Source organism: Meleagris gallopavo, chromosome 1 (assembly GCF_905368555.1).
Source record: "Meleagris gallopavo chromosome 1, MGAL_WU_HG_1.1, whole genome shotgun sequence".
Classification (NCBI taxonomy): domain Eukaryota; kingdom Metazoa; phylum Chordata; class Aves; order Galliformes; family Phasianidae; genus Meleagris; species Meleagris gallopavo.
In genome coordinates, this window is record NC_139404.1 from 1,055,001 (window position 1) to 1,067,064 (window position 12,064).

At 48.4% G+C, this 12,064-nt stretch overlaps 1 protein-coding gene across 2 annotated transcripts in view; it reads left to right on the plus strand.

Moving 5' to 3' along the window:
* Positions 1–11,831, plus strand: part of AHCYL2 (adenosylhomocysteinase like 2) — a 43,193-nt gene extending 31,362 nt beyond the window's left edge. For both annotated transcript variants that reach the window (XM_085241769.1, XM_085241827.1), the window contains exons 4-17: positions 248–348; positions 1,504–1,606; positions 2,160–2,254; positions 2,993–3,099; positions 3,430–3,546; positions 5,402–5,465; positions 6,191–6,279; positions 6,903–6,973; positions 7,104–7,198; positions 7,673–7,771; positions 7,879–7,947; positions 8,018–8,096; positions 8,713–8,833; positions 9,933–11,831. In XM_085241769.1, the coding sequence (XP_085097895.1) occupies positions 248–348; positions 1,504–1,606; positions 2,160–2,254; positions 2,993–3,099; positions 3,430–3,546; positions 5,402–5,465; positions 6,191–6,279; positions 6,903–6,973; positions 7,104–7,198; positions 7,673–7,771; positions 7,879–7,947; positions 8,018–8,096; positions 8,713–8,833; positions 9,933–9,939 (1,217 nt within the window). In that variant the 3' untranslated portion in view covers positions 9,940–11,831. The remainder of the gene's footprint in view (positions 1–247; positions 349–1,503; positions 1,607–2,159; positions 2,255–2,992; positions 3,100–3,429; positions 3,547–5,401; positions 5,466–6,190; positions 6,280–6,902; positions 6,974–7,103; positions 7,199–7,672; positions 7,772–7,878; positions 7,948–8,017; positions 8,097–8,712; positions 8,834–9,932) is intronic.
* Positions 11,832–12,064: the final 233 nt, after the last annotated feature.

A 12,064-nucleotide genomic window follows, 5' to 3' on the forward strand; every position in this document is an offset into this window, starting at 1 on the left:
CTTCCTTCTCCTGAAGGTGGAGATTTGGAAAATGTGATGATATTGAATCCTAAATTGTGGGAAGAAGCTTCTTTGCTGGTAGAAATTTGGAAAATGTGATTATGTTGCATTCTGGGTAGTAGGGAAAAAACCTCACAGGGATATAGGATTTGTTTCAGCTGTGCCCTGACTTCTTTGATGCCTCCATTGAAGCCTTTTGCTTCTCCATGTGTGGCACTGATGGACCTCTCTCCATTTTGCCTTTCAGAAATGCCTGCACTGATGGCATTGAGGAAGAGAGCTCAGGGAGAAAAGCCACTGGCTGGGGCCAAGATTGTGGGCTGCACACACATCACAGCCCAGACAGCGGTGAGATCCCATCCATAACCTCCTCCTGTTTTATTTCAGTGTGGGACTGATGGAAATGTGGCTGCTGAGTGCTGTGGCTGCCTGTTAGAGCTACAAAAACACTTGGGTTTGAGTTCTTTAAGGTCCTTTCCAACCCAACCATTCTGGGGCTCTGTGATCTTTAAGTACCCTTCCAATCCAACCATCCCACGGTTCTATGACCTTCCAACCCAACCATTCTATAGTTCTGTTATCTTTAAGGTTGGCCCCTTCCAACCCAACCATCCCATGGTTCTATGACCTTCCAACCAAACCATTCTGTAGTTCTGTTATCTTTAAGGTTGTTCCCTTCCAACCCAACCATCCCGTGGTTCTATGACCTTCCAACCCAACCATTCTGTAGTTCTGTTATCTTTAAGGTTGTTCCCTTTCAACCCAACCATCCCATGGCTCTGTGATCTTTGAGGACCCTTCCAGCCCAAGCCATTCTATAATCCCATAATTCTATTGGTAGTCAAAATCAGTAATACAAGTTCATATCATAGCTTCACTGAACTTCACATTGCCAGTGGTGAAAATGAATTACTCTCTGGCCATGGATCTGTTCAAGCACCACAAATGTGTTTTGTATAACTGCAGGTGGTGTAGCAGAGATGTTCTCCGTAGCTCTTCCTAACTCTTAGGATAGGACATGATCCTGAATGTGGTTCTGTGAGGCTGTGCTCCCTCTGAGCTTTGTGGGCATCTCTGGATGTGCTCAGAGGTGATGTGAGGTGTCTGTAAGGCACTGCTGTTGGCAGTGGTAGCAGAATCAAAGTTCCTCTATCAGATATGCATGGAGATGTGGTGGGTGGTGATGAATGCAGCTGTGCCGTGTGAAAGCTGTTGGTTCTCCTCCAAAAACAGCACAGGAGTGGCAGTGGGGGTTTAGGAGGCATGGTGGGGATGGGTTGATGGTTAGACTTGATCCTCAAGGTCTTTTCCAACCTCAGTGATTCTGTAATTCTCTGGGTACGATGGGGAAGGGTTAATGATTGCATTTGATGACCGTGGAGGTCTCTTCCAACCTTGATGACTCCGTGATTCTATAAGTTGATATTTTGGATTTGTGTAAGGCCAACCTCAGCTCTTCTTCCTGATTTTGTTTTTTGTTTTTTGTTTTTTTTTTAAATCCAGGTCCTGATGGAGACCCTGGGTGCACTGGGGGCCCAATGCAGGTGGGCTGCATGCAACATCTACTCTACCCTCAATGAAGTGGCTGCTGCCCTCGCTGAGAGCGGTAGGAAATGTCACCTGCTCTGCTTTTCCTGCTTTGAAAAGATTTCTGCCTGCCCCATCATACTGATGGGACTTACATTCACTTACATTCTCACATGTTCACTTACATTCTTTTCTAGTTTTTTAAATTATTATTATTACTGTCTTCTAAATTTAGAATAAACCTATAGGAGGATGAAATTACTGGTTCTTTCCATTAAGGAATGCACACTGGGTGCAGTTCAATTAGATGTGAAACTCAATTCCAGGAAGATGAGAAATTCTTAAATTTCAGTCATGGCTTTGCCTACAAGGGGTGAGGGAGAACTCTCTGGGACCAGCATTCACAAACCAGGAGCTGTTCATGTCCACCTGGGAGATGCCTTAATTCGAATCCTGCTCTACCTGGGTAGATTTTCACCACTCCCCAGGAGAATTCATAGAGTCATAGAATTGTGGAATGGTTTGGGTTGGAAGGGACCAGAAAGACCATTGAGTCATGGAACGGTTGGGTTGGAAGGGTCCTTAAAGATCATAGAATCACAGAGTGGTACCCATCTCCCTCTCTGTGCCAGGATTCCCCGTCTTCGCTTGGAAAGGAGAATCTGAAGACGATTTCTGGTGGTGCATCGATCGCTGCGTCAACGTGGAGGGGTGGCAGCCCAACATGGTGAGATATCGTGGTCATGTTGGAGCTCCGAGCCAGAGGGAGCCCTCTTCTCAATGGGGCTTAGTGCAGTTCCTCTTGGTTTTAGGCACAACTTTGTCTTTTGTGGGGAAAAAAGAGCGAATGTAGGGGAATCTTTTGTAGCTGCCAAGTGTACAGTTTGCATTGTGATTTTTAGCCCTAGAGCTTGTGATCTAAATGAGATGAATAGTAATTAATGGGAGGAGACAGGCATGGATCCACATCGTTTATTTGCCAGTCTTGGCTTGTTTGAGTTTCAAAAAGAATTGTCAAGGTCAAAAAGTCCACCCACAAGTTATGAATCTCAGTCCAGACACAATATTGGCTTTTTTTTCTTCTTTTTGAGGAGTAGTTTCCCATTGAAAATGCCACTAATTGATAAAGTGAAGCTAGGAGAGCATGCACACCAATCCCAAAATATGAACCTCTGGTTTGGGAGCTCCGCATTTTCAGATACAATGTTGGGAAGTTCTGTATGAAACATGCTAAAATAATGTAAAATAAACAAAAACATGAATAAAAATGGAAAAATTTGGGAGCATTCTGTGCTCCTTGGGTTGGGCTGTGCGTGGATATCATGGGGCATGACACACATGGATGTGGCTTTGCTACAAAGAGGGTCCTTTGAGGGAAGATTTGGTGCAACTTTTCTCCCTTTGTGCCTTTTTGGGGTCAGAAGGAATTCTCAGCGTGCTGACACCGCAGTTACTTTTCTTCCAGATTTTGGACGACGGAGGAGATCTCACTCATTGGATCTACAAGAAATATCCCAACATGTTCAAGAAGATCAAGGGGATCGTAGAGGAGAGCGTCACCGGTGTGCACAGGTAAGGGGAAATGGCAGAGAAGGGCTGAGGGTGCTGCACAAGGGACAGCCTTTGGAGAAAGCCAAAGGTTTGGACCTAAGCTCGGTCTCTGGAAAGGAGTGAGATGTGGCAGAGGAAATTAGTATTGTTTTGAGGTGGGATTGCAGAAAGGGAGAGCTGCAGAGGTGTGGCTTCATCACAGAGTCATCCTGAAATCAGGGTGCTGCTTAGATCAAGAGTTTATATTTGTCCCCCCAGATGCGCTCCGTTCGTCCTAGCAAACCAAAACACTGGAGAACACGCATAGACACGTTTTTCACTGATCCTCTGCTTTTCCCTTACTTCTCACAGGCTCTACCAGTTGTCCAAAGCAGGGAAACTCTGCGTCCCAGCCATGAATGTAAATGACTCAGTAACGAAGCAGAAGTTTGACAACCTGTACTGCTGCAGAGAGTCCATCTTGGACGGGTACGTGCTGCTCTCTGTACAGTTACACATAAACATGTGCACACTGGGCTTCAGAGTTTGAATTTTGTGCTTGTGGGAAAATCATCCTGCAGAAAATGACATTTCTTCCTCTCCTTGTCTCTAATTTTCTTTTTTTTTATGGAATTGAGTGTCCATCCCTTTAAGTTTTGGCCCAACTTTGCCAAAGACAGGTGAGGTGAGGACAAGTTGCCTTCCCACAGTTCAGACCGTGCTGGATCTGGTGGTGCTTGTTGGAGGAGTTGAACTCCTCCTTACGGGTTCCTTCTGGTTGGGATATTCTGTGATTCTGTGGTGATGATCCCAGCAGCTCAGTCAGCCCCAAACAAAGAAGAAATTGGACTTCACACAGTGGCAGAGCTGCACCATGGATGATGAATTGAATATGTAGAAATGCAGACACATCTCCTCCTGCTGAATCCACTGCTGCTGAGCTGTGCTCACACTGCTACGCTCTCCTCCCACCTGGTAGCGCCAGAGCATCTCAGAGCTACAAAGTGGGCTTCTTGTTGACCACAACAGCATCTTTTTCCCAAGTCTTTGTGGAGCAGCTCATCCCTCATCTCGGCTTTGAAGCAGTCTTTTTGGTGTAGGTTGTCGTGACCAAAAGGGAAGAGGATCCATGTTTATAATATGTGTCCCAGTAAGAGGACGTGAAGATGACCCTTAAAACGACTGCTGCTTCCCTGCATGATCTTGCAGTTTCATCGCCACAATTCTGCTGCATTTTGCCCTAAAAGATAGGTAATGTCTGGGTCAAATCAACGGCGATGGAATCCAACTCTTCATGCCAAAACATCCCATAGCGTGAGCCAGCAAAGAGCCCATGATGTCTTGCTCTTCCTGCCTTCAAAACATGGAATAGTTAAGTCAAAACCATCATCTGTCTGGTCCCCAAGATCCATGATGTCCACAGAGCTCAACATGTCACAGCTGCATCTTGTGAGAAGCTGCAGTGGAAAGACACCTTGATGAAGTCATTCCTTGACAAAATAATTGCTTGATGAAGTCTTTCCTCGATGAAGCCACTCTTCAGTGAAGCCATTCCTTGATGAATTAATCCCTTGATGAACTAACTCCTTTAATTACACAGCTCTTCCTTCTAATTATGCCCCAGGGCCTGGCCAGAGGCAGCATTGTCGTGGGGCTCAGTGCCTGGTGAGGTGTTGCTCCCAAGTTCTGAGTGCCTGAGGGCAGAGTTGTTATTTTGCTGCACCTTTTAGCAGGCTAAAAAGGTTGGAATCCTTAAACAGATTTTTTATTTCTTGTGATTTCATGTTTCATTTATTGTCTCGATTGAAATGGGTGAAGGCTCGTTGTCTCAGTTGTGACAGGACAGGCACTGAGATGGGGATGAGGGAAACCTGAGCCAAGGTGCAAGGAAACCTGCTGGAATTTTAATCTGAATTCCTCGGGAAGTGTGGGGGAATTTCACCTTCCCTGCACTGCTGACCTATTTCTGCATGCCAAAAATAGCCTGCAATGTAGGGCACTCCTGGGGAGGAGGCAGAAGGAGAATGGGTGGGAGGGGGAGCTCTGCTGGGGGAGAGCACTGGTTTCTGGCAAGAAAATACCGCCTCTGTGTCTTCTGTAGGTGTTTCCATGAGACATCTTGGCTTTTTTTTAATAAAATGAGACACAAAGAAGTTATTTTTGAAAAGATTTTAGAGATCTGAACTGAAAAAAAATATATATAGATGTGTAATCAAACCCCAAATCTGTCCTCTTTGTTCCAATTCTTAGCACCCAAATTGGCCAAAGGGAAATTCTCATTTGGGAATAGAAATGATTCCTGTTCCTGCTGCTGGATTTTAATTCTTTGTTTCTCTTTCCTTAGCCTGAAGAGGACGACAGACATGATGTTCGGAGGGAAGCAGGTGGTGGTGTGTGGCTATGGGGAGGTAAGGGGTTCCACTGCCCAGATGAGTGCTCTCCTTGCGAGATGTGCAGCAGAAACCAAACCTGAGCTTTAAGATGTATCACTGCTCAATATTCAGAGCATCTGAACTCTAAAATACCAATATTGAAATGTTAAGGGACACAAAAATACCTGCACGTGGCAATGATCGGAGGCTGAGCTCTGTGGGTGCACAGCTGTAGCGCTGTGTGCTGAAAGCTGCTCGGGAAATATAAGTGAGTTTTGCCTTATTGGTGTGTTTTCACCCTCAAATGGAGGGATCCTCTCGAGAAAGCAATTCCATTTTAGGGAGATGTTGGTCCTTATCGGTACTGCTGCGTTCCCTGGGTGGTATGGGTGGCTGACCCTCAGAGATGGAACTGTGACACTTCCTAAACAGAGCAGAGGTTGTACAGAACTCTGGAATGTTCCCTGAGATAAATGTAATCTCTTGGTGTTGTTTGTCCTTCTGGATACAAGGGCGACTTGGAGGGGGTAAAGAGCTCTCAGAAACCCAAATAATCAGCACTTTCATGTCTTCAGCTTCAAGCTGAGCTGCAGCCTGACCCATGTCCTTGATTGCTCCAAATCTGAGAATTTTGGGCAACCTGAGTTTAGCACTTGTATATTTTTCGTGCCTCTTCTACCTTCCCATGCCCCAAATCTGGGAATCCTGCATGCCTCAGAAGTCCCTCATCTTCCTCCTCCCTGCGCTCCTCTCCCTCCCAGGTGGGCAAGGGCTGCTGTGCGGCACTGAAGGCCATGGGCTCCATCGTCTACGTGACTGAGATCGATCCCATCTGTGCCCTGCAGGCCTGGTAAGCACCTGGCCTCACTCCTTTCTGGGGATATTCTGCAGGAAAATTGTGGCCACGAAGCAGTGGGAAGCACTTGCAGGTTGTTTGGGTTTGACCACCCTCAATAAGCAGAATGTCTGGGTTCCATCACCATCACCTGCAGAATTTTTGGGTATGACCCCCAAAAGGGATTTGCAGCAGGAAGAAGCAGTAATTGGGACAAGCTGAGAGATCCAGTGGGAAGAAAAAAAAAAATTACAGTGACTGTGATTTTGTAGCTCAGGAGAGACAGAAATAAGCTCTCAGGGGAACTGCTGACAAATCCTCCAAAGTCCTGCCCTGGTTCTGCCATGTGCAGAGCGCACCTTCCTCAGTGAAACAAACAAAAATGGACATATTTGGATGCTGAGTTCACAACAGAAGACGTGAAACCCCAAAAAATCACTTTTTAGTGTCACATCTTGCACAGGAGACCCAAATTTCTATGCTTCACCCCAGAAATGCTTGGGGCACGGTGTTGATCAGCACTCCGTGTTGGCTGTTGTGCAGTGTTAAGAAGTTAAAATGAGTATCTGAGAGGTTTTTTTCTCTATTTTTGTCACATTTTTTGCTGCTTTTCCAATGACCTGTTTTTTCCCTCTCAGCATGGATGGGTTCAGGCTCGTGAAACTCAATGAAGTCATCAGACAGGTGGACATTGTCATCACCTGCACAGGTACGCAGTGCTGGGGTGGGCAGACGAGCACCCCATGACCAGATCTAAAGGAAAGGGCAAAAAATGGGGAAAGTCACACCAATAATTTGCATTTTATGCCTGTTGATATTTCTGCATTCTCTTTTCACAGGCAACAAGAATGTAGTGACCAGGGAGCACCTGGACCGGATGAAGAACAGCTGCATCGTCTGCAACATGGGGCACTCCAACACTGAGATTGATGTGGTGAGCACTGTGTAGCACAGGGTGGGTTCTGCGGGGCCACGGGGACCTCTTGGCCCCACTTCAGCATGAAATATTGAGTAAAATAACCCACCCATCCACTGCACAGCACTGCCAGGAATCCCAGAGGATGTCTATGATCTTTAAGGACCTTTCTAACCCAACCGTCCCATAGTTCTATGATGTTTAAGGACCCTTCCAACCCAGCCATCCCATAGTTCTATGATCTTTAAGGACCTTTCCAACCCAACCATCCCATAGTTCTATGATCTTTAAGGACCTTTCTAACCCAACCGTCCCATAGTTCTATGATCTTTAAGGACCCTTCCAACCCAGCCGTCCCATAGTTCTATGATCTTTAAGGACCTTTCCAACCCAGCCGTCCCATAGTTCTATGATCTTTAAGGACCCTTCCAACCCAGCCATCCCATATTTTTATGGTTCTTTGACTTTGACCATTTGCATGCTGTCTTTCAGGCAAGCCTGCGCACACCTGAGCTGACCTGGGAGCGGGTGAGGTCCCAGGTGGACCACGTCATCTGGCCAGATGGGAAGCGAATAGTGCTGCTGGCGGAGGTGAGAGGCACAGAAAGCGACCACCTCCCGCTGCAGGAGCATGGGGAGACCATGCCTCGCCCCAGGAGGGAGGCACAGCCTCAGGGTTTGGTGCTTTTCCTCCCCAGGGCCGCCTGCTGAACCTGAGCTGCTCCACAGTGCCCACCTTCGTGCTGTCCATCACTGCCACTACGCAGGTGAGTGGGGCTGGGGTGGGCCCACCCCATAGCATGCAGTGCTGACTCACCAAGCGTCCCCTCCATGCAGGCTTTGGCTCTGATAGAGCTGTACAATGCTCCTGAGGGCCGCTACAAGCAAGACGTGTACCTGCTGCCAAAGAAAATGGGTAAGGACGTGCTGGTTGCCTTTTCTTGTTCTTTATTTCCGTACCAGTTTTGAGCAGACAAAGAGGTTTTGCCATGCTGGGCATCATCCTCATCCATCCTCATCCTCATCCTTGTGGCCTAGGGGTAATGGAGGTGCGGTTGGACACTTCACTTCTCCAGACCCAAATCTGGAAGTTGGAAGAGGCACAGCTCAACAGTCTCATTTTGATAAATTTGATTCTTTTTTTTTGAGTTTTGAGGCTCCTCTCTCAATCTGTCTCAATTCCGACAGTGAGTGTTTATGGGACGTGGAGTGCTTCCAAGATATGAATGCTTTGAGAAGGTCAGGGGGAGGGCAGCTTCTGTCTGGGCTGCAGAACAGCTTGCCCAAAGGTTTGTTTTTTATCAAAGAAAAGGACAAAGCCACTTCATATCGCAGCAGCAAAGGCAAATCTCTGCAGTTACAGCATTCGTGCTGTGATGCTTTGTGAAACTGTCGATGCTTTGTGCAGGGGATGGGTGGTGGGAGCTCTTTGCCTCTCTCAGAAGAGCTGCAGGGAGCTGTGCTTAGAGCTCTGCTCTCTCTGCTGCTCATTGCTCAGAGCTGTGCTCTGCTCGTTGCTTGAAATATTTCAGATGAGTATGTGGCGAGCCTCCACCTCCCGACATTCGACGCCCACCTGACAGAGCTCACGGACGAACAGGCCAAGTACCTGGGGCTGAACAAGAACGGGCCCTTCAAACCCAACTACTACAGGTGCAGCTCCTGTCGGTCACAGAACTGCAGAATCGTGGAATGGTGGGGTTGGAGGGACCTTATAGGTCATAGGGTTGAGTTGGGTTGAATTGGGAGAGACCTCAAAGATCCTGGAATGGGTTGGGTTAGAAGGAAACTTAAAGACTCTAGAACCATGATTGGGTTGAAAGGGACCCCAGCGTCCCACCAGTGCTGTGGGCTGGGTGCCCCCCAGCTCAGGCTGCCCATGGCCCCATCCGTGGCCTCGGGCACCTCCATGGATGGGGCACCCACAGCTTTGGGCATCAGTGCCAGGGCTGTATCACCTCTGGGTGAAGGATTTCCCCAACATCTGGCCTCAGTCTTCTCTTTTCTTGTTCAGAGCAGTTCCCTGTTGTTCTGTCACCATCTGTCCATGTACAAAGGTGCTCTCCTCTGTTCATGAGTTCCTCCAAGTTCCTCTCCGGTCTCCCCAGCACCTCACTCTTGCCCTGGTTGCACCCAGGCTGAGGACTCCCTGGATGGCAGCTGTTCCCACTGCAGTGCCCCCGGGCAGCTCTCAGGCAACCAGGTTATTTTTAAAGCCTGATGCATCAGGGCTGGCGCTCAGCAGCGCTTGGGCTCACACCAGAGAGGAGGCACTGAAAAACCCCACATTTTTGTGGGTCAGTTCTTCCTCCAGGCTCAGGATTTGAGGTGGTGTCATAGCCAATGCAGCTCTGCACACACACACACTCAGTGTAACCAAAGCCGCCCAACCCAAAAGCCAGTGTGACTTCTCCAAAATTTCTCCTCTTTCTGATAAGTTCTGCTGCTCTAAGCCAGGTTCGGGTGCTGGAGGTGGCAGTGCAGCTCCCTGTGCCCTGAGCTGATCCCAACCCACAGCCCTGTTGGCACCGCTGTGCTTCCCCTTCCCTCACCCCAACTAAAAATATCTCAGAATTCCGAGGGAGGAGATAGGACCTGGCTCCTTCCAACACCATTTCAGCCAACACCAGGTGTTGGATGCAATGGTCCCTATGGATCCTCTCCAACTCAGGATATTCTATCATTTTCTTAATATCCAGCCCAAAATTCCACAGTTTTTGTGTGCTGAACCCTCGTTTTCTCTCTTTTCCAGGTATTAAGTTCCTGCCACTGTAGCCACGAGGAACAGAACCCAAATCCTTTCTCAACTACTGTACAGGATGAAGCAGCGCAAGCTTGCTACGCTCGAGCCGGGCTTGCTCTCGTAGTAGACCGTGTGTTAGGTTATTTATTTATTGAATTAGAGTTCTGTGCGCGGCTCTGCCTCGTGTTCGTGCTGCCGCGGACTGGGAGACGCTCCGTTTCTTTCCCTTCGTTTCGTTTCTCTCTTTTTGGTCGTTCCCATTCGGGGCTGTGTGAGGATGAGGGTGAGGAAGGAGCTGATAGGGTGGGGACTCCCCGGCGCTGCGCTGCTGCTCCGTTCCCAGTGCCAAGCTTTGCCGTGAACCAAAGTTTCCTTCCTGCTGCTCGCGCTGCTCCGAATTACGGCCGGAGCGCAACGGCCGACAGCATCCACGTCAGGTCCTCTGCAGCCTCATTGGGAACACGCAGAGTCTGATTTCCCGGTGACATTCCTCCATCAGATCCATCAAACCCCCTCTGGGCGGAGGAGCCACTTGCACCCTGTTGGTGTAGAGTTGGGAATTGCGATCGTTCCGCGGTGCCAAACCGCGACGCGTTGGAGACAATGGAGGTTGGCCAACTGTTGGCCACAAAGTGGAGCTCCAGGGCGGTGTCCCAGCACTCCACGTCCCGTAGGCACCGCTCGATCCAAGCAACTTCCTGAAGAATCCTTCATCCACCTCTGGTCGCTGCCTGCTGCAGGTCCTCGCCGTGTCCTCAACGTCACTCACGCACAAGAAAGGAGGAACTGTGGAAGCACGGCCCCGCAGCCACATCCTGCAGCAAACAGTTCTTCCTGCTCCAGAACTGTGCCCAGATTTGAGATTTTGGGAAGAGTCCACGGAGCTGTTGGATGTTTTATGCTGGGGGCAGCACTGGGCCGAGCGTCCATATGTTGAGTGTTCCTACTCTAAGCTTCCCAACACTGAGCGTCCCTATGTGGCTCAGTTTCCCAGTGCTGAGTATCTACACACTGAGCACCCCAGCGTGGAGCTCAGCCCCCCAACAATGAGCTCAGCACCCAACTTGGATTTCTGGACCCCAACAATGAGCTCAGCACCCAACTTGGATCTCTGGACCCCAACAATGAGCTCAGCACCCAACTTGGATCTCTGGACCCAAACAATGAGCTCAGCACCCAACTTGGATCTCTGGACCCCAACAATGAGCTCCGCACCCAACTTGGATCTCTGGACCTCAACAATGAGCTCAGCACCCAACTTGGATCTCTGGACCCCAGCATGGAGCTCAGCACCCCAACATGGAGCTCTGGATCCCCACATGGAGCTCAGCACCCCAGCCATGAGCTCAGCACCCCACACTGAGCTCTTCACTGCCCCAGGATCATCTCTCCCGGCGGCCGTGCCGATTTCTAAGCCCTCATTTATCTTCATTTATCTTCCAGGTGATAGGACAAAAAAAGAATTTTTTTTAAATTACCCCCAAAATGGCCCCACCTTTTCCCACCTCTATTTTTAAAGTTCTTCTCCGTGTCATTCTGCTTCTCCTGTCAGCTTTTCCGCTTGCTTGGCTTTTCCTAATCAATCTGGAATTATAATATTCTGTGATCATCTCTAAATTAAAATGTGTAATTTTTTTTTCTTCTTTTTTTTTTTAATGTAACACATTTTTAAAGAATTAGGAAAAGGAGATTTAGGTAACACCAGCAAAATCGCATAAGGAAAATAATTCAGTTCTGATCTTTAGAAACAAATGAGACAAACCCATCATCGTCAGCTGCAGAGAGGGCAGCAAAACTTGGAGAACATTTTCAAAAGGATGTTTTAATTATTGATGTCTGAGTGATTGTATTAGAGCAGCAATAAAGACTCTGTAATCTCAAAACAGAAATAAAACATTGGAAAACCGATTTGCTCCAGAATTGGGGATGAGGGATGGGATGGGATGGGATGGGATGGGATGGGATGGGATGGGATGGGATGGGATGGAAGTGGGGATTGCGATCGGGTTGGGATGGGATGAGAATTAGGTTTGGGCTTGGACTTGGAATGGGGAAGGGATGGGGATAGAGTTGAGGTTGGGATAAGGCTGGGATGGAAAAGAGAATGGGATGGGACAAGGTTTGGGCTGGGATGGAGATGG